Below are 22159 nucleotides of genomic sequence, written 5' to 3'. Positions count from 1 at the left end.
AGAAAGTCAGAAATTCAGATGCGTCTGGATGGCGGGCATATCAGTGCTTTTTGTTTTTTTTTTCTTTTTGCATTTCTGGGGTATAGTTTTTCTACAATAAGCAAGGTTATTGGGCAAGATGCAGACGTGCTGACAGGTGGGGGGTCCCCCCGCCCTCTGTCCTCCTGTGGAGTGGGATCCCTCAGCGCTTGCCTGAGGCCCTGCTTGGAGACACTGTGTCGGGGGCCCAAGGAGCAGCTGGCAGAGCAGGATGGGAACTCAGCACAGCACCCAGGCTCCCCGAGATGCAGGTCAGACCCACCAAGTCACTGAGGGTGAAGATCAGAGCCTCAGCCCGCGGAGCCCAAGTCTGTGCTGACCAGCAAGGCACCACCGCCCCACGGAGCTGCTTAAATTACCCAAATCAAAGATGCCCGACGTAGTTCCTCAGCCACCCTACCACCTGCCAGGGCCTCAGGTGGCACAGGTGGCCAGTGTCCATCACACGGGACAGCACACAGACTGCACATAGCAGGTACCAACAGCACACGTGTTGAACGCATGAAGAATTCCCAAGTGCCCTTAGCCGACATGGACAGCATCTGAGAAGCAGCCAGGCTCCAGGGTTTGCCCAGAGTGCGTGGGAGGAACCGGGCCCTCATTCCACGTGGGCAGTCAGCCCCGCTGCCCCAGGCTCCTCTCCTTCCTGAGAGCCCTAGGGTCCTAACCGTCCACTCAGGTGGGACCACAGTGGGAGGATGGTGACTCGGTCAGGTTCAAGGCTGTCTCACCCAGGGCAGCTGATGGACAGAACCGAGGACAAAGGCAGGTGGACGCAGCCCCCCATCCTCCTCGTGTCGGTCACAGACCCTCCAGATGTTCTGGGGCTGCAACATCCCATCCACGTCAGAGGAGCGAGGAGTGTGGGTGAGCGCCGCTGACACCTGGAGCTTCCATAGCCACGCACGGAAGTGCCTCTCCTGACCACTGCCTGGGTTGTGAGCCCTGAGGTCCTTGCAGGGAGGGCGCTGGGCCACACTCCCTCACCTGCACTGTCGGGGTAGCCCCACTGGTCCACTTGTGTCCACTTGGGGGTCTTCCGTGGGCAGGTGAGCTATGGAAGACCAGATCCCTCAGCGCTCGGCAGAATCCTCTGGCCCAGGCTCCCCTGGCACCTCAGGCCCACTGGCCTCTCCTTTACCCGGAATCAGATGAATCAAAACCAGATTCTGCTGGGGACCCACTCCGTGTATTTCACACGGGGTCATAGATGCAAAGAAGTGCAGGGGTCTGGAGGCTCAACGGCATGGAACCTGGGGGACATATTTTAGTATCTAAACACGCTGTGCCCTAAATTCTACCTGGGGGCTGTTACTCAACTTTCCTGAATTAATTTAAACACCGTTTTCTCACCAGCTATGGTCTTCAATCCGATGGTTGGGGTACGATGACAGGCTCCCTCTAAGACTTGCCCTTCTTCTGATCTGGAAGTGCTCAGGGGTCCTGAGGACAGTCCTACAAAACGTTCTCAGGACCCGTCTTAGTTTAGTTCCCCCAGAAGCAGATCTTGAGTCAAGGACTGGGTGCACTTGTTTTCTTGGTAGAGGACCATGGGAAATGCTGGCAGGGAAGAGGGGAGGTGGGACGTGGCCAGACCAGAGCCTGTAAAGGGCGTTTTACCAAGGCAGGTCCTCTGTGGGCGCCTGGAGCCTGGTCCCTCTGGGACCTCGGGGGCCATGTGGTAGAGGCAACCCCCGGGGAACCGCCTCCTGGCAGTTTTGGCGAGTGCCTGGGGGCAGAGGTTCTCCCACATTGCGGGGAAGCCTTCAGGGCCCAAAGAAGGTCCTCAGGTAGGCAAAGGCCAGGCCAGGGGGCTTCTCCTGCAGGGGTGATACTCGGGGGTGGGCTGAGAGCATCTGCTGCAGAGGCTGTGGAAGAACTGGGGGGTTAAGACACCCTAAAACTTCAACCAGGGCAAGACCACCACACTCAGCGAACGTCTGGGAGGGTGAGAAGATGGGGACACAGAGGAACGTGGACATCCAGGATGATGAATCCCATCTACCTCCAAATAAACAGGCACAAAGAACAAATACACATCGTGTGTTTTCAAAGACAGAAGACCTGGTTTGAAATAACACTACAGGCATCAGGTAAAACCAACCTGCATGTAGCAAGCAGTCAATCTATGTTGGAAATTATATTATTTTTCCACTGTCGTGTTTTTGTTTTCACAGTGTGGATATAATCAGGTTGTTCACTGGACTTCAGATTTTGTCCAAGAAATTGTGATGCCCCTCTGAAGGCCCCTTGCTCAGTAAGGAGGTGGGACTAGCGTGTGCAAAGGCCCTGGGCCTGGAATGAGCACTGTACACACGCAGAGCTATAGGGAGTGAGGGGACTTGGTGTGGGAGAGGGGCCCCCAGCAGACCGTGTGGAGTGCGGGCCGCTTTCCACTGCTGCGACCAGGGCTTATCCCACATCAGACAAGAAACCAGGAAATACACACAGACACAGCCCTCCAGGACCAGCCACAGGTGTGGGTGTCACAACCGAGCCCAGCCCTGGCGTGTCGATTTATCACCTGCGGATCCAGTTTCTAATGTGAATCCCTGCTTCAAACCTGCATTATTTCCACGTGTGATATTCTGCACCTAAGAGCTACGTGTACAACTGCATGAGGTGATGGTCGCTGCTTTAGATCTTGCTTCCCCTTTACGTTACGGTTGCCAGAGGGTAACCTACGGTTTGCAGATGGAAAGTCCAAGTTATTGATAGTTTTGGCACTGTGGGTTTGGATTGGTTTGAACTAGGACTTGACTCACGTGAGTGCAGGGTCAGCATCTGAACTTTCGTGGCCTGGGTGCTCTGCTGGCCTCACCTGGTCCAGGTGGAATGATGTGCATCCTCACTTAGAGAAAGGAGAATGAAAACCACACTGAGATATTATGTTTCACCTATCGAGTTGTCAACGATGAAAAAGCACCACCAGCCATCCTGTCAGTTAGGCTGTGGGCACACAGCCTGGCTGGATGCAAACTGTGACACCTTAGGAAGCAGATCTGTCGACATGCAACACAATTAAATACGTGCTGAGTTTTTGGTTCAGTAATCTCAATTCTAGGTGTTATTCTGAAGATTCACCTCCAATAATAGAAAAATACAGACGCTCAAGGTTATTCACGGCAACGTAGTATGTAACTGCAAGATATTGGAAACGACCTAAATGCCCATCAAACGAGAGTGGTTACATAAGCTATGAGGCATCCAGTGGTTACATAAACTAGGAGGCATCCACCGCATGGGATAAAGCGCAGGTGAAAAAAGAGTGTGTGGTAGTGGTGTGAGCTGTTTGGATGGGATTGAGGATGTTAGTTTCTATCTATAAGTAGATAAAAAATAAGTATGTCTGTGTACACACACATGGTTACACAGGTGTGTTTATGTACCTATGTGCTACATGTTTCTCCTGGCTCAGTCTGCCGGAGGGCCTGGGAACAACGCGCCCACCCCCCAGGTGCTGAGAAGACCCACTGCCCGGACGTTGGTTTCTAGACACGGCTCTCCAACACAAGGAGCCAGGGTGCTTTGGAGAAACGGCTGATTTCAGGGTCAGGGCCGTCAACATCCAAGACAGACCTGGGACAGCTCTCTGCGCAGGAAATAATGGTAAACTGGCTAATGGATGACAAGCTGTGTCAAAAGGACACAGAGCCAACCAGAAGGGGCGCCTGCTGTCAAATCTGTAACAAAGTGAGAATAAACACACAGTAAATACTGTAACGGATGGACAGGAACCCATAAAGTAAGAATCAATGGTCCAGCCTGAAATGAAGTAATAAATGCCTACAAATAAATACGGGGGAAGGGAAAACTCTTCCCCACAGCTGAATGCCAGCTAATAAATACAGAAGGAACAGTGGGGTTAGGAGCTTGTGAAGGACGTTAAGACCAGTAGGGGAACAACCAGTGACAAGCAGGGTGCCCCATCCTCACGCAGCACCTCCTGCAAGACACTTATCAATTCCAGAGAAACGTGGCTCAACCAGGAGACACTTGGCAGGCACCGCCTGCAACACGGGATGGAGTCACCACTGGTCACGGGCACGTGCACCAGGGACGCGCCAGCGACACGATACGGGGAGGCAAGCATGTCCTCCGCGGCGGTCCTGCCCAGAGCGCCGTCACCTGAATCCAAGCAGCAGGATCCCCAGACGACCCAGAGGGAGGGCTCCCCGTGAAATAACCGACCTGTACTCTCCAAGCATGTCAAGGGAGTGAGGGTGGTGACAGAGAAGGTTCCAGATTACAGAGGACTAAAGAGGCACAGCAAGAAGATGCAAGATGGGCTCCTGAGCTGGATTCTGGGCCTGACTCTTGCTTTTTGCTATAAAGGACAATGTTGAAAGAACTGGGAAAATGTACATAAGGTCTATAGACGAGATGACAGTATTGTAACGATTTCAATTTCCCGACTTTTATAATTGAACTTGTTTTTAGAAAATACAACTGGCTCATTTAGGGGTAAAAGGACATCTTGTCTGACACTTTCTTGCGAAGAGCTCAGGAAAACATATGTACATTGAGAGAATGGGAACGCACCCACGGTAAACCGTTAAGACTGAAGGAAACCGGGTGACAACCATATATAGGGGTTGTCTGTACCGTTCTTGCAATTCTTCTGTCCGAAATTATTTCGAAAATAAAAAGTCAAAAAACCCCTCACACGTGTGCCATTTTAGGAGGAAAACAATTATACTTTAAATTGAATTTCTTTCTTTTGGGGATTAAAAATTGCATACACTTTCCCCTCTTTTTTCATTATGCTTTAATGGAAACACTGTGAGCATTGCAGGGAAAAATGAAAAAAATATCAAATTCACTCTTTTCATGACACACGAATAATTCGTTTTACACTGGTATTTCATCAAGTTCGTCCTTTTTATGTTTCCACAGAGAAGCTACTTAGTAGTGTTGGATGTCACACACTTGCCCTCGGGAGCTCAGAGGCCTGCGGAGCCCAAGGCGGCTTCTGGAACAAAGCTGGGGCACTGAGCAGTCAGGAGGCTGCGCATGCCCACCACTGGGGCCCGGGTCGCAAAGGTCTCCCGGGCGAATCTGGCAGCGGGTGGCTCACTACGGCCCACAGGGATGCTGCCCTTGGCTGACAGGCGAGGAGGGTGGAGGGCCCAGCGGAGCACGCACCTCCCGGGAACAAGCTATGGGGATACAACGTCCATCCACCTGTCCTCACCCTTCTGTCCACCCACCAGAAAGGCCCTGACTCCCGAGGAAGTGCAAGAGCTACTTGGTGCCACAGGAGGGGCAGGTGGGAACCACGTGCCTTCCTCTGAGAGGCTGGCAGCCACCTCCCTCCACGGACCCTTGCATGCCCTCCACCCTAGGCTCTAGAAACCTCTCTGGCTTGAGTGGGAGTCACGTCTGTGTTGCTCCGGTGAGGGCAGACTGTGGATCCCCCGCCTGGCTTGTTTGATTTCTCCTTCATCTTCTCATAGCATCAGGTACTGCCCCAAGGCACCAGCCCCTGTACAGTGTGAGGCCCTTGGAGTTACGTCTCCCATCTCTGCAGCAAGGAGAAAGCCGTCTGCCTGAAACTTGGGAGCGGGGACCCCAGAGCCCATCACCCTTCAGCCCCTCGCCACTGACCATGGCCACTGCCCTGCACATTTGCATGTGCTTATGGCCCAGGTGGGCTCCCTAGTTTGTAAGAATGAGAATATCTTCTAAACCAAGGGCTGCCTCTGTGCAAGATCCCATTACAGAAAACCTCTGGTTGTATGTCAAGGTACTGGCTGGGGCTGTTCTAGGTCATCAGATACCAGCCATTTTTTAAAAATCACTAATTTCCCAATTTACTGTTCTGAAATATTCTGCTTTATTGAAAGGAAAGCAGATATTTAAATTATATATTAGTTAGTTTGAAGATTATAGAGTATTAAAATTCATTAAAGATGGCCTTGTACAATATGTGTATGTATGTATACATATAGATTATTTCACTCTGTGTGTGTGTGTGAGATGTGATGTCACATCTAAAAACTCTTCAACTAAGTCTTGGTCACAGAGATGTATATGTGTATACACACACACACACACACACACACACACACACACACTTACACATACCCTTTGAAACAATCTTAGACTCACATAAAAGTTTCAAAAATAGAGCAGAGGTCCTGTAGGGACTGCAAAGATAGAACAGAGTCCCACATCCTTGACCGCCACCTCTTACATAAGCACGGCCCAGCACCTAAATCAGGACACCGACCCTGTCCAATGCAAGACCCCCAACCAGCCCCCTCAGCATGACGCCCCGAGGGTCACCCAGGCTGCTGGGGTGTCAGCAGTTCACTCTGCTTTGTTCCTGCGTGATTTTCCACGATAAGGAGGTGGCCCTGTGTGTTCGTCCGTTCGTCCACCGAAGGGCGTTTAATTCCAGTTTTTGATTCTTACTAATAAAGGCTGTGACGCATTCGTGCAGGTTTCTGTGTGAACACAGGTTTTCGTTTCTTTAGAGTAAATACCCAGGAATGGGGTTGCTGGGTTGTTCGGTGTTGGTGTTTTTACAGGAAAATGACCAATTGTCTTCCAGAGAGGCCTTCCTGCTTCTGCGTCCTCACCAGCGTTTGGTGGTGTCAGTTCTTGGCATTCCGCCGTCCTAAGGGCCGTGCAGTGCTCTTTCATCTTGGCTTTAGTCTGCATTTCTCGGAAGGTGGTGATGTTGAACATCTCCGTGTGCTTATTTGCTATTCGTATCTCCTGCTTGGGGAAGTGCCCGTTCTCTCCATTACGTGGCAGCTGGGCTCCATCCAAACTCTCCTGCAAATCCCTGTCACCCCTACCTTAGCTTCCGCCTCCCAAACGTAGACGCTCTGCCCGCCAGGTGGACTCCAGGTGTTATGAGAAGGGACTCAAAGCTGGCAGATCAGTGGTTGGCCTCCTGTGGGCACCCAGCCCATGCTAAGGACAGCAGATGGGGCTGTCATGGGGGGACAGTTCCAGCTGGAACAAAGGACGGAGCTGTGAGCCCGTAGGAGCACACTGACCTCCTGTGCACACGGCCCGAAGCCAGGACGTAGCCCAAGCCTCCAGCAGCTACCCAGCCAGGAGCTCACCTGCCTCCTCTGTGAAGCTGCAGCAGTTGCTGCATTTCTAGAAGACAGGTGTAGAGGATCTCAAGCCATTCTCACCTTCCCCCTGCCACCCTGAGGCTAAGCGTGAGGCAGTGAGGACTCATGGAAAGAGACTGGCCGGGGGCGGGGACCGGAGAGAGGCAGCCAGTGGTGCAGGTGCTGCCCGGTGGCGCTGGCCGGCCTCGGGGAGGGAGGGTCCAGAAAGGGGGTCAGGGACCTCCAGTCTGCTTCACAGGGGGCAGATCACCTCTGGATCATCCATTTCTCGACTCATTTCAAGAGGGATTCAGAGCGACCAGGATGGTGAGGAGAGTAAAGTGATGCCCTACCGGGAAGAGGGGGACCCCGGGGAGGGCAGGGTTGGGGGTGAGCATTGTCTCCATGTGTTAAGGGCCATCCTTAGAAGAAGGAGAGATGGGTCCTCAGGCATCCAAAGGGGCACCAGAGGCGGCCCATCTCTAGAGAGGGAAACGTTTCCAGAAAGGGTGAGCCTTGTATCTTCTCTGTCTGTGAGGTGGGTTAGAAGCCGCCTGGGCCACTGGTCAGCGGAGCTCTCTGTGCTCACTGCTCACACAGTGTGGTCCAGGGGCTGCAGTGTCGGCCTTGCTGGGAGCCGTCAGGAATGCAGACGCCCAGGCCCCACCCCGGCCAGCCGGGACCTGCCCACATGGAGGCTGCCAGGCTCAGGAGAGGTGTTTGGATGGGGAGTCACGGGGGATGCTCCATCGCTGGTGGCGGGGTCGCTGTCTCTCCACCCTCGTGTGTCAGCAATGTCCCCGGTTATCTGCCCTGCTACCCACCTCTGGACAAACATTCGCTTCAGCAAGTAAACAACAACGGTGACAAACCGTCAGTCCTTCTGTTCTCTGTCCTTGTGCATAAGAAGCACCTCTGACTACGTCCCTGTGACATGATGCTGGTCCTCCCCAGAGGAGTGGCATGGCTGCCACTGGGCGCTTTGCTCCCGCTCAACCCCATGGACACACCGAGGACTGGCCAGGGGTTGAGCAGGGCTGTCAGGGCACCGGCTCCTCTCCTCCCTTCCCCCTGCAGTTATGGGGCAGTTCTGTCTGGCTAGAATGACCTCACGATTTCTCTCTTTTCTAATGAAATGCCGATGGCACTGTGTTCATAATAGTCTTCACGTCGTGCTTTCTCCTTAGTCCTTACTTGGAGCCTGTCTTCGTTTTTGTGGTTTGTGGGAAACATGGTCTGCTCTTGTGTTTCAGCACAGAGTCAGCTGCTGCAGGATGTCCCACGCGGAGGCCCCGGGGCTGCCGCAGGGCCTACGGGGCGCTAAGTACCAGAGGCCCGGGTCCCGTGTCTGCTCCGTGCACTTGATGTGGGACACTTTTTAAAGCACCTCATTAAACAAAGTCGAGGTCACATAAATGCTCACCAGGAAGACCTCAAGGAGCCTGGGTGCTCACACAGGTAGCGTCTGGCTTCATTTCTATTGAAAAAAGCATGACACTGACCAGGAGGGCTCCTCTGACAGTCATTCATTTACTAAGAAACCAATCGGCACAAAGGATCATTAGGTGCCCACTCGGTGCTGAGCTTCGGGGTGTATCCAGGAGCTCCTGTCTCTGCTCCTTTCCCAGGAGGCTAAAATCCACTCGCCCAGAGCCCCCAGGGCCATGGGGGCACCGCCCATACTTCAGGTCCCGAGGCCAGGCTGGGCCCCTCTGTGCTTTGTCTGAAACCCCCTCCTTTCTCGACACGCTGCCCCTTGCTCCCCCGCTGACCGGCTGGTTTCCCAGGGGACGTTTCCTAGTAAATCACGTGCTCATGAATCCTTGCATTGCGTCTGCTTCTGGGAAACTCAGCCTAAGGTGGCTCGGCCGTGTCCGACAGGACAGAAAGTCAAGTAAACACACACACACATAAACAACGGCATATCAGCACTGCGACCTGGATGCTGGCGAGAAGGCAGCCAAGTGAAGGGGAGGAGAGAACACTCTGGGTCCAGAGGGGGCTGCAAAGCCGCCTGGGGGCTGGGAAACGGAGGGGGACCAGGAGGCTGGAGGTGGTGGGGACAGAGTGAGAGGCGAGGCGATGGGGGTGGGCGATTGCTCACGGGGCCCCTGCGTGTCTGCATTTTATTTAACTCAGTTTGGGTGATCTGCTACCTAACGATGTATCAAAGGGATCAAAGCAAAAGTACTAGAAGAGGAGACACAGTAATTGACTAGCTTACCAAAGGCTTGAAAATCTATCTATTGTCTAGAAGAAACACGAGAGGAAAATCCCGTACAATCTACCATATTGAACCATGTCCAGATTTCACCCAGCCTGGGCCAGCAGAGCACGGGATGGTTTGTTGGAGAGACAGGTATCCTCTGGGATCTGACCTCCAGTTACAGCTGTCCCTCCACTGCATCCCTGACCCTCCACCACCAAGCCTCCCTGAAACACCACTGCTTTCTCTGCTAAATTCTTCCTGAATCTGCATTTTACAGTGTAGACCTCTCTGGGTAAGGTCTTGTGTAAGGTTATGACTCCAAGCAACGTGTTCTGTTTCTCAATATACTCCTTTCCACTCTGAGGAATGTTCCCTGACTTCTCAAGTTTTACCTGTTTGATGATTACACAGACGTCCCCCAGACCCCCTGGTGGTTCTCACCTTTCCAGACTTGTCCACACGGCACTACCGCAGGCTGGTGTACGTTTGGCTTCATACGACATGAAGACTTACAGGTGCCTCAGATGAACCGTGCAAAGGGAACATTTTCCCACTAACACTGCTCTCAACCGTGCAAAGGGAACATTTTCCCACTAACACTGCTCTCAACAGCACACACATCCTGCTGCGTGGATTTGTTCTTTAACTGGACAAAGGCTGTTTTCCTAACTTGGCCTCGTGTTTCTCCGGTGACGGGGCTGTGGTGCGCAGCGTGGTTTTCATTATCCAGGAGGAAACAGCCTTCCTTCTGGGACCCTTGCCGACACGCAGGCCAGGCCAGGTGGGGCCATCCCGCTTCCTCCCACCTGTGAAGGGGGGCAGCACCCTCCCTGGAGACAAGCCCGACGGGAATCCTCAGCACTTTGCACAGCGAGACCTCTTTCTTGCCTCCTCCGTGTCTGTTTCCTCCAGGTGAATATCAGCACCGAGCACCCGTTGCCCGGGGCCGCGAGGAGGGCGTGCAGGCTCTGCATCCGGAACGATGGAGTCTCCCTCACCTGCTAACGGTCTGAACGATCTGATGATTCTCGCACCAGCCAAATGCCTCTTGTTATCAAAAACCTAGCTTAACCTCAGCCCACAAGTGCCGGCCACCTGCACCGCCTCCCCCGTGTTAGTTTCTTTTTGCATCTCAGAATTCACAATGCACCCAAACTACCTGTGTGTCAGTCCTGTGAGCTTTTCCTTCTGTTTTTAGGAAACGCCGTGAAATGGTTTGTTAGGGAACAAATGGAAAATATTGGCAGTCATAAAGTTGGGCTCATCCTGGATTTCTGTGGTTATGCTGCCATTGTTTCCCCAGCAGCGGGACGGACAGAAAGCTGAACAGACCATAATATGGGGGTGACACTTCCCACGATTCCCTTAAAAAGGACGTGGTCATCACCAATACTTTGAATTCAAAGGATGTGCTTCTTCTAACGAACTTGAAACTTTCTTATGACATAATGTCATTATGACATTATGATGTGGCAGGTGGGAGCTGAGGGGCCAAGGTTAAATGGCATCCCCTGGGCTCCAGGCCATGAAGAGCGTTTTCTGCACACCTGGAGGTCGCTGAACGCAGGAGTTAGCGGCAGGCCCGTGAGGAGACACGTTTCATGCACCGTCGAGCAAATTTGCCCCTCGGGGACTCCAAAGGATCCTCTTGGTACCGAGTTTTGTTCACGAGTATTGCTTGAAATAGGTGGACCTTTGGCTAAGCTTGGGGAAACTTTATTAAACCACAATTTGGTTTAGAACAAAATTTTACTGGTATTTGTTCAAAACTGAGTATGGAAGAGATTCACCAAAGTCACGGGCCCGCCTTTCACTGTTATTCAAACCACATTTACCGGGTTAGCACGTTCAGCTCACAGCTACCCGTAAATACGTAAAAGCTGATTTCATTACAGCAACTGTAGTCTTACAACGATGAAAGATTCCAGTTCCAGGTGGCCACAGCTACACGGATGGCTCTCTCCCACTTGCAATTCTGAGCAGGGGCTCAGAAGCCACAGCTGAGAGATCAGTGTGAGCTTGAATGAGTAAAAAGGCTTTTATTTCCTTGGCATACAAATTTGGTTTGATGTCCCAGCCCTTCTGCTTATTGGAAAGTGTTTCAGGGAAATGTGACGAACGATCCCCTTGTGTTCTTATGACAGATGGATTTATTACCTCAGAGGTTCTCTCCTCATCAAACGGCTATAATTACAGGCTCCAGTGCCTTTTCCTGGCACGCGTGAGATGAGAACATAACGATATTGATTTTTATTGTGTAAGAAACATGCCGCAAGTCCCACATTGATATGAGAGTTTTCCTTGACATAGAAAATTAAACCGGTAAATAGCGCACCGCTGTTCCAATCATGCTTGTATTTCACACAATAGTTTTGAATTTGTCTTTGGAAATCGTAAGTATGTAGGATGCCCTCAAAACATTTACTTCGTAAAGGTAAATTTAATTTCCAGGTGAGAAGTTATTCCCACAGGCCTCTTTACAGAATGAGGTGCTTGAGGAGTGCTAGGTAAGATGTGACTATAGGAAATAAAACAGATTTCCTGTGCGAATGGTCCACGCATAGATCCAAAGAAACTGGAATATCTAAATACATTTCTTTATTTACAGACTGTCTCAAGGGAGGAAAATGAGTAATTTAATTTCCTAATGCTGTAAGTGGATATATGTCATATTATTTAAAGATAATTAATTCGATTAAAATTCTTAACCTAACCACCAGCCATCTGTGGGCATTTGAACATATTCTTGTCCATGTCTAGTGCCTGTTGGGAAATGCATCTAGCGCTTCAAATAATATCCTGCAAAACTTCTGGTATAACAGAGACAGGAGGCAGGCCTGTCCCTGAGAAATGACTGAACAGAATTGTCCAAACAGCCTCGTCAGGGCCCTCTGCACTGACCCAGGGCCAACGATAAACTGAGGGGCATGTGCTTACGAACCATTGCTAAATTCTGAGTCAGAATAGTGTGAGTCTGGGGTGTTCCTGCTCTGGGCTGATCTAAATCCACCACCAGCTTGGCCATGAAGTATTTCTGCTAGGGTGGAGCTACCCTTGGAGGCCAGAAGCTTCACTGCTAGAAGGAGCTGAATTGACTGGGGAGCACAGGGTGGAAACTCCAGTCCCAGATACAAATTGGAAATCTTGCAGCTCTCCCAAACTATGGCTCTAGTCCTGGTTGGGCCAAGTGGCAGACAGCAGGATAACTCAAGAATTTAACAAGGAGCTCCTGGAAAGGAGAGGACCACAGCGGCCTGGGGATCTCTCCTCACATCCCAGGCTGATGTGAGGCTGTGCAAATGCATATTTGCCACCAAAAGGCAGTAAGAAGAAAAAGAGGAACAACAATAACAAAACCAAGAAACATGTAGAAAACAAAAATCAAAATGGCAGACATAAATCCAACCATTTACAAAATTACAGTTAATGCAAATAGATTAAATACTCCAATCAAAAGACAGAGATTGTAAGACAATTAAAAAACAAGACCCACCTATGTGTTTTCTATAGAGACACACTATAAATTCTGAGACAAAAATAAACTCAAAGCAAAATGATGGAAAAAGATACCTCGTGCAAACAGTAATAATAAGGAAGCTGTGGCAGCTGTACTAATGCCACACACAATAGACCTGAAGACAACAAATATTATTAGACACAGAGACTGGCAGTTTATAATGATAAAATGGTCAATATTCCAGCAACATATAACAATTATAAATGTACATGCACCAACCAATAGAGCCCAAAATACATGAGGCAAAAGCTGACAAAACTGATGAAACGACCAGGAAGATAAGCAACAAAGACAGAAAACGTGAACAGCGTGGCCAACTCAACTCAACAAACATTCATGGGTTCTTCACACAACGACAAATACAAGTTCCTTCACAAATGCACAAGGCACGTTTCCCAGAACACACTGTACGTTAGGCCACACGTCACATCTCAATAAACTTGAAGAGAAATTATACAAACTATGTTATTCAACCATATGAAATTAAGTTAGGAATAAATGATAGGAAAAGTGTGGGAAATCCCTGAAATTTGGGAATTAAACAACACTTTTATAAATAACCCATTAAGAAAATAAATAAATCACAAAAACACTTTTATAAATAACTCATTAAGAAAATAAATAAATAAATAAACCCATTAAGAAAATAAATAAATAAACTCATTAAGAAAATAAATAAACCCATTAAGAAAACAAATAAACCCATTAAGAAAATAAATAAATAAAAACCCATTAAGAAAATAAATAATCACATATTAGATGATATTTTGAACTAAATCGAAAATGAAAAAACATATCAAAATTTATAGCAGGCAGTTAAAACAGTGTTCGAAAGTTATAGCTTTAAATACATATATTATGAAGGAAGAAAAATCTCAAATCAATAACTTAGAAACTAGGTAAAGAAGAGCAAATTTAGCCCATAGGAAACGAGAGGAAAATATCATAAATATCTGAGTGAAAATCATTGAAATGGAAAACCGAGAAGCAAGGACAAACCAATGGAAACAGATGACAGATATTTGAAAAGATCAAGGAAATGTATAAACCTTTGGCTAGACTGAGACTGAGCAAGCAAGAAATGGAAACTCACCAAAATTAGGCAGGAAAAGAGGAGACACTGCCAACTGTATAGAAAGTGAGAAGATTTAAATGGAATATTATGGACAATGTTATGCTGACAAATTAGGTAACTTGGATAAAATGGGCAAATCCCTAGAATGACACAAATTACTAAAGCTGAGTCAAGAAGAAAGGAAAACCTAAAGATTTGCTCTAAAATCATAGAGAAATCAGGGCTGATCAGTAATCAAAAATCTTCCCACAGAGAAGAGCCCAGGCCCAGATGGCTTCGCTGTGAATCTGAATGAATACCTGAGAAGAAACAGTACCAATGCTGGGCAGAGTCCTTCAGAGAGAAGAGGAGGAAACACTTCCCAACTCATCCTATGAGGCCAGGGTCACCCTGACACCAAAGCCAGAAAAAGACAAGAAGAGAAAGCTGTAGTTGTCGAGGACCAAGACCCCTCACGGGCACAGAAACAAACATCCTTACCGAGTTGTTAGCACATTAAATCCAGCAATATTTAAAGAGGAGCAAACACCATGGCCGTGGGGGGTTTATCCCCAAATGTAAGGACAGTTGAATATATGAAAATCAGTTAATATAATAGGTCACATAAATACAATAAAGGACAAAAATTCCCAGCATTTGCCATTTTTTATATTTAAAAAAACTCCTGTTTAACCAAGTCTTGACAAAGGCTGCTCCCTGCACCCGATTAAGAGCCTCAAGGACTTGGTCCTTAATCTGAGTCTGAGCACTGACCCCGAGCCAGGAGCGAGGCGAGGACCCCCAGTCACCACCTCTGTCACCAGCGCACGTGAGGGTCCAGCCCAGGTACAAGGCAAACAAACCAAATGAAACCCGGCCTCCCCGCCCCACCCCGGAGCAGCCTCTCACATTCTCGTAGGACGCTAAGATCGTGGTTAAAACACTGCCTATTATTTTTTGAGTGATTTCAGTTTCCTCTGGGTGCACTCTTCTATTTTTGTTCTTCTGTTCTTTGTTCTTCACGCTTTGGGGTTTTCGTCAAATGTTTGCGAGTCCTCCCTGCTTCGTTCCTGTGTGTGAAAGAGGCCTCTGCAAGGTCCTACCCTGAGTGTGAAACCCTGTCTCTCCCAAAAGGTTTCCGGTTTTTCACGGGAGGGCAGACTCAGGGCTTGGACAGCCCAGGTGAGGGCTCAGACATGAGGAGGTAGCTGTGTCTGAAACAGCCGTTCAGGGACCACAGAGTATCGCCATCAGGACACAGGAGTCTGATGCCAGGAGAGCCACCTGGGACCCCTCCAACCTTCCACCTCTCATGTGCAGCGTTAGGGACAGAGCCTGTCGCCCAGTGTGGCTGCCGGGATCCGACGGCAGGGTGAGCAGAGGGGCTGGCACAGGAAGATGCTCCACAAACACACGTCGCCTTCTGCTTTCTTCCCGTGTCACTATTTCCCAGTGATGACATCCCATGTGCTTTCCAATGGATGCTGGAGGCTTGGCTTTGTCACAAAAGGGCGACGATCAGCCTTTCAACATGCAATGAGGCCCCTCCAGCCCTGACCCGCACCCGCTTCATTTCATAACTTTAAGCTCAAATTTTATATTTTGCAGAACTGCTTTATTACTTGTGCCTGAAATCTCTCTGCTTGAGTTTGTTTGTGTGAAAAGGAGACGTGATTTCCTGCGGTTGGGGCCCCGTGAGCTGTGGTTTTAGCTGCGGTCGGGTACCAGGAAGAGGCCCTGGATCGTGCACCCAGAGCGTCCCGAGGGACCCCGAAGCGCCTGCCCGGTCACTCTCCATCCCCTCGCACCCCTGCAACTCCCCAGGCTGACTCTCCGCTGTGACGGGCCCCCACTCTCCTGGCAGCGCACGGCAAATGCCGTGGCTGAGGCCTCCGCACAAGATGCTTTCAATCAGCTGCAGATCCGCTCACGCCAGCACCACCGCTCCAGAGGCAAATGAAGCTGCAGGAGCTCCTACAGATGTGCGCCCAGTGAGCGGACCCGTCTGGACCAGGCCACCTCCACTCTGAGTGCTGGGCAAGTCCAGGCAGAGATGGGGGCAGAGGAAAGGCTCCGGTGACAAGGCCCTGCTCCTACCAGGGCAAAGCTCTCTGAAAACTGTGATTTCCAGGAAACAGAATCGATCTGCTGTAGACTGAGTGAAGCCATGGAACTCCCCAAGGAGTCAAAACCACATTTTCCCTTTTATCGGAAGTAGAGCTGCCTTCTGGGAAGAGCCCCACATCAATAAGGACCATGTTTTTTTTATTTGAGTAACAATACGACCAGGACTGTTCTCATTCTGTTCAGTTCAATGATCTTAAAAAGTGACGCTTGCTCTGTGGGAGCTGCTGCAGTCCTGGCCCTGTGGTTGGCATGTTCCTATCCTGTCACCCTGAGCAGCCCCTCCCACACCGACTTTTGTCTTGGCCACGTGACTTGCTTTGGAAGATAAGATGTATAACGTGTGCTCCACGGCAGAGACTTGAAAAGCCCTGGCTCCCTGCTCACCCTGCTCTCTGCTCCCGGAATCCCCACCACGACCGCCACATGATGAGAGGCATGTGGTCCTGTCACCTCTGTCACCCGGGCCAATAGCCCAGCCCACATTCTCAGGCTCAGGCCAGTGGGGGAACCCGGCAAGCCCAGCAGAGCAGCCTCCATCCAGCTGAGACCCCTGCAGAATGCTGACCCCGAGAATCACGAGCTCACAGGGCTGTTAGAAGCTACCGATGTGGGGGATATTTGTTACACAGCAAATGCTAATGTGTACATGCCCATTATTTTTCATGGAATGGGAAAACAGAACACTTCCTGCATGTAGGATGTGACCAGAGAGAGGGGAGACCTGAAGCCCACATGAGTGATGAAGAAACAGCGTAGGCAGGGCTACCTCTACATTTTCAGTCTACTAAGTGTCCCCCACTTTTCACTGCTGGGGATGTTATGTGTTGGAGCTGATTTCTAAGAACTTGTGACAAAGCTGAAAATCCTGTGCCAGCCAGCCTGGCCAATGGGGGGCTTGGGACCCTCTGTGCACAGAGAGGTCCCGACCCTTCCTTCCTATCTCCTCCAGACAATGGCAGGTACCACTACCTGAGCACCTGTTCACTTGCAATGCTGCCCTGATTCTCTCATTCTCTTCTATGACAGGCCCCTCGTCCTGCTCTGCAGCCAGAGCAGCTCTGACGATGCACCCCTACCTGAAACACCCCCATCCCCCCGGGATCCCCTACACACGAGCCTGCACGGCGGCACCCCTGGAGTTGCAGACAGGCTGGGCTCCCAGTCTCGGCCCCGCCCCTCCGTGGGGCTCCTCTTGACCCTATTACTGTCCCTCCTGTCTCCAAGCCTCTGGGTTTGTGTCCCCACCTAAAATCCAGTCTCCCCGAGACGGCAGTGAGGTCCTCAGGGACAGGACCCCGCGTCCCCTTGGTCCTGCCTTCCCAGCCTCACCAGGTCTAACCCCTCGCTGTCCCCGCAGATCTAGGTTGGACACCTCTGTGTGTCATCTACTCACGACGTCCCTTTGAATCTCACCCCCTACCCCGATGAACCTTCTTGCCGGAGGGTCTCTCTCTCCCTGGCCAGGTACAACCGGGCGCCTCCTCTGCAGCCACAACTGAGCCCCACGCTGAGCTCGGGGGTCAGCCTCTCCTTCGGAGGCTCTCGGAGCGGCAGGTTTCCATCACCATAACTCCCGCGTTTCGCTGAAATTGCATCTTTGTATGTCTGCTTCCTAAACTCCACGCAGCACTTACACTTTGGCTTTAGGCAAAACCCCAGACCTTGGTAAAGGTGGACGCTGAACAGAGGCTCCTGAATGGCAGCTAAAGCACTCGCCCAACTTTCTCAAATTTCAGCATGGCCCAAGCTCACCTCCGCTCTGCCCCTTGACGGGGTCCCCGGGGTGTGCTGGTCTTCCCGACGGCCTCCAACAGCTGCCCTCCACTCCACTCCCCGTCAGCTGGGTTCGGGGCTGTGTTCACAGGGTTTGCTACAAAAGCACATTTTGTTTTCCGTTTCTGAATATCTTTTTGGACTAAAACCACCTCTCCAGCTGCTTCTCGTTCTCGTTTTACCTCCGGTCCTGACGCCCCTGGTCTCCTGGGCCCATCAGTTCCCTGTGACCTCACTGACCTTCTCCCCAGTCTGGGCCCCCGCGGTGGGGCTGTCTACTCGACACCCTCCCTTGCTCTCTCCTGCCTCTCCCAGCTTGCAGGCAGGAAGCAACGAGCTTGCTCTGCCCTGAGCCTCCCCTGCTGAAGGGCGGCCGGCCATCACGGGGAAGGTCACAGCGCTCGGGCCTGACCACACCTGCACACAGACTCCCCCCCACCCCCAACGCTGGCTGTCTCTTCTAGGATGGTCGCTTCCCTGAGTCACCGCCCTGAGGATCTTCACTCTCCCCCAGCTCCATGACCCTCCCCCACGTGGGCCCTCATCCCATCCTCTTCCACCTAGAGCACTTGGACTTGGTAACCTTCTCAGACAAGCCTTGTGTGGACTGCTTGAGAAAGATCAGACTTCTGCCTGGACGCCAACTCCTGCCTCCCCAGCCCCCCGGTATCCTCTGCCCTGGACGTGTCCCTCCACCCACAAAAAGTTCTCACCTATCAAAGTAGGAAACCAACTTCCTTTCCCTCTGACCACACGCTTCCTCCTAAAGGTCTCTCCCTCCCAACTGACAGAAACCGGCCCTTCTCTCCCTGCCATGCATGTCCTGGAGGAACCCCCTCTAGCCTCACAGCAGCAAAATGACTGCCCCCCGGCTTGGGCGCTGGCCTCCTGGGCTCAGACCGCTGCAGCCTCACCCTTGCCCTCCACGGGGGCGGCCGTGCATCACACCCCAGCCAACACGCACATTTCTGGGCGTGTGATCTGACGCCTATGCCTGCCCTACGGGAGACGGGACCCTGCAATAATTCAGCTCGTCTGCCCCTCATGCTATCAACTTCAACTGTTTCTTCCAGCAGGTTTCAGCTATTCCAATGATCCTTAGTAGACGCTCTGGAATGTCAAATTAAGGAAACCACACGTAGCAGCAAAAATATCCCAAATTGTCCCCACACGTGTACTTCCAGCCTTGTGTGGCCCTAGGACCATGAGCCCCCCTCCCCTGCTCGCTTTTGCCAGTGACCGGTCTCCCCTGTGGGCGGGGTGTCAGCAGAGCCCCACCCCCTGCCAGCACTGTCAACCGTTAAATCCATCTTAGCCCTGTCCGACGGCTGTGACCTTGTGCCCTCTCTGACCAGAATCTCTGCTGAAGCCCCCCAGGTCCTGGTCCTCAGCTCTTTCTCCATCCCCGCATCTTCCACAAATGTTCTGAGTGAAGGGCACCCAGAAGACTTCGGTTTCCCTGCACTTGCGCACACTGGCTTCACGCCCCGACTTCTGCCTGGCACTTGTATCCCGCCGGAACCCCACACCCTGCTCCCGAAGGCCCATGACAGACACGCGCTCTGACCTCCAGCTCCTGGAACCCCTCCTCCTCCACGTCGTAGGAGAGCGTGTGGATCTTGATGTCTTCTGGCGAGAGGTCGAGGAACTTGCCGTCGGGGTACTCCAGGCTCTCCTTGGTGGGCGACCGGTCCTCGATGAAGGTGGTCTCACAGCAGTCGGCCGCCACGCTGTCCCCCCAGGGGTGCAGCACGCCCTCCGAGTAGAGGATGATGTTGGGCCGGTAGAGGGACTCCACCGACTGCTGGAGGGTGTTGGGGTCCAGCAGCTGCTGGACCGGCTTGTTCCTGCTGCCGTCCGGGGCGGCCGGCACTGCGTTGCCCACCATCCGGCAGCTCTGGTACTGGGGCGCCGGGTACACGGACACCAGGCCATCCCTGCTCTCAGACACGAGGCTTCTGGTGTTGATCAGGCCATTCCTCTTGCCGGCCTCGCCGAGCTTGCCGCGCACCAGCCCGCTCTTCTGCTCCACGACTCCAGCCATGGCGCTGTCCTCCCGGCCGGGCGTCGGGCTGGCGGGCTGGACTTGAGGGTCACGCTTGCCTCACGGGGCCCATTTCTCCTGGAGGAGGAAGAAACGGAGATGAGACAAGAAAATCACGCCTGCAGAGCTGCTCATCAGCCAGACCCTGGCTGTCTCAGGGTTTCCCGGTCACCGGGGTGCACAGCCGCTGGTCCGAGCCCACCTGCTCTGCCGAGTTAGACAGGCTCCATGGGGGCAGCGGCCAGAGGGAGCCAGAGGTGGACTCCTTGCATCTATACTCTAGTCTCTGCTCCAAATGAAGGCGACTCTGCAGGAATTGGAACCACTGCCGCTCTAGAGAAACTCATGAGTTCAACCGACCTGCTGAAACCCACAGGCAAGCCTACCCTCACCAGCCTCGACCACAGGGGACGTGGGGCAGTTCGTCCAACCCTCCCAGGCCCGCGGCTCCTCGTCCCAGCAGAAAACTCACACCAAGGAAGAGAGGGTTGACTTACAAAGATCTTGTGACTTAGTACTAATGGAACAAAGAAATAAAGCAACTATTTTAGTTTTTGAACTTTTCCAACAAACAACCAACCTACGACCTCTTGTGAATAAAATTTTGACTAGAGGGACATTAAAGTTTTATATTCTAATAAATTCAAGGATTTTTTTTGCAGTACGCGGGCCTCTCACTTTTGTGGCCTCTCCCGTTGCGGAGCACAGGCTCCGGACGCGCGGGCTCAGCGGCCATGGCTCACGGGCCCAGCCGCCCCGCGGCATGTGGGATCTTCCCGGACCGGGGCACGAACCCGCGTCCCCTGCATCGGCAGGCGGACTCTCAACCACTGCGCCACCAGGGAAGCCCTCAAGGATTTTTTTGAGTAATATATTTTTATCTTTATCATCTTTATTCAGGGTTTTTTTTGGTCTAGTATATCTTAAATATTGATCTATTTTATTTAAAAAATTTTTTCTGAAGAACTAAGTTGCTTTCGCATATAACTTACAATAAAATACCTCTGTGTGATAAAAACAAAAAACAAAAAAAACGCCCCACACAGATTTAGAAGTGATAGGAAGACCTACATGTTAGTGCTGTACAGGGACTAAGTTCCCCGGCTGAGGAAATCTCACACACACATTCTCGTATGTTCTTTCCTTGTGTTAGAATTATCTCAATGCTCACACTTGCCACTGGCCTTCAGCAGGGTCCCAGGAAGCAGACTGGAAATTTCCTTGCCTCAGTGGTGCTCGGCTTAGAGAAACAGCTGGGATACAATTAAGAAGTCTTCTAAACTGTTTCGCCCTAGATCATGCTCCTTTCTAGGGTTTCAAATGTTAAAAAAGAAAAGAAGATACCCAAGCCTAAGATTTTGGGAGACAGCTTTTCTTCTTTGCAAATTAATAACTGTTATGTAGGAAAACGTTCCCTCTTGGGGCTTTCAGGTGCTCCGGCTTTCTATGAGATTTAAGAATTTTCTTACATCATAACCGCTGGGTTTGGTGGTAGCTACAGGTATCCAAATTTTCAGACTGAGCAGAGGAGGAGAGAGCGAAGACACCCTTGCGACTAACTGGAAAAGAGCAGTTTAACTGAGTCGACAGATGACCAGTCGAGGGCAGTATATGCACTGGGAGGTGTGGGTGTCACCATTGTGACACTGTGTCCCATGTCCGAGAGCAGGACACAGTATGGGCTCTGCTGCTGTGGCTCTCAGAAGCCCTCGGCCCTGGGGCCCAGTCACAATCCGAGAGCTAAAACCACCGATTCTGAGCACCTGCGAAGCATGTCCTGTGTGTGCGCGTCACCTCCGCACCCAGTCACCTTCCAAGCTCATCCAGGCGTTTCTGGTGCAAACACCCAGCTTCTCTGGCCTTCATCCTTCCACAGCGAAGCTGCTGGGCCCCTCATGCAGGGCTGGATGTACCAACAAGACCAGAATAACCTTCTTGAAACTCAGTTAGGCTTCTCAGACTCAGCTCCTGCCTGGATCCGAAGTGAGTATCTCACAAAAGACATTTGGTTACATTTATTCAAATTCCTCCTCCTGGATGGAGTCTCCTGTTGCAGTTCAGCCAGAGTGACCTTCCCTTTTCTGGTGTGTTCCCGGCAGCCGGGCTCCGGTTTCTCCTCTACCTCCTTGTGCGTCCTTCTCTGCCAGCGTGACAGCTACTCACGTCACCTCCTCCTCAGCTCCTGCCCTGCCCAGAGCCTGAGACCAAAGAACCACGGCTCCTTCACCCCTCTGGTCCTGGTATGCAGCAGGTGCCCAATGGACAGTCTCAAGGGTTATGGGATTGGGATAACGCTACGTGGGCATCTCCTTGAGCTGCACCA

At 51.5% G+C, this 22159-nt stretch overlaps 1 protein-coding gene across 6 annotated transcripts in view; it reads right to left on the bottom strand.

Annotated features, from left to right (window-relative positions):
• SYNDIG1 (synapse differentiation inducing 1) overlaps window positions 1-22159 on the bottom strand; it is a 118134-nt gene that overhangs the window by 37706 nt on the left and 58269 nt on the right. For all 6 annotated transcript variants that reach the window (XM_067707401.1, XM_067707404.1, XM_067707400.1 and 3 more), the window contains one exon: window positions 19360-19914. In XM_067707401.1, the coding sequence (XP_067563502.1) occupies window positions 19360-19836 (477 nt within the window). In that variant the 5' untranslated portion in view covers window positions 19837-19914. The remainder of the gene's footprint in view (window positions 1-19359; window positions 19915-22159) is intronic.

The sequence above is a fragment of the Pseudorca crassidens genome, chromosome 15 (genome assembly GCF_039906515.1).
Source record: "Pseudorca crassidens isolate mPseCra1 chromosome 15, mPseCra1.hap1, whole genome shotgun sequence".
Taxonomy (NCBI): domain Eukaryota; kingdom Metazoa; phylum Chordata; class Mammalia; order Artiodactyla; family Delphinidae; genus Pseudorca; species Pseudorca crassidens.
The sequence above is the reverse complement of the archived record's forward strand: the minus strand, read 5'-3'. Positions and strand labels throughout refer to the sequence as shown.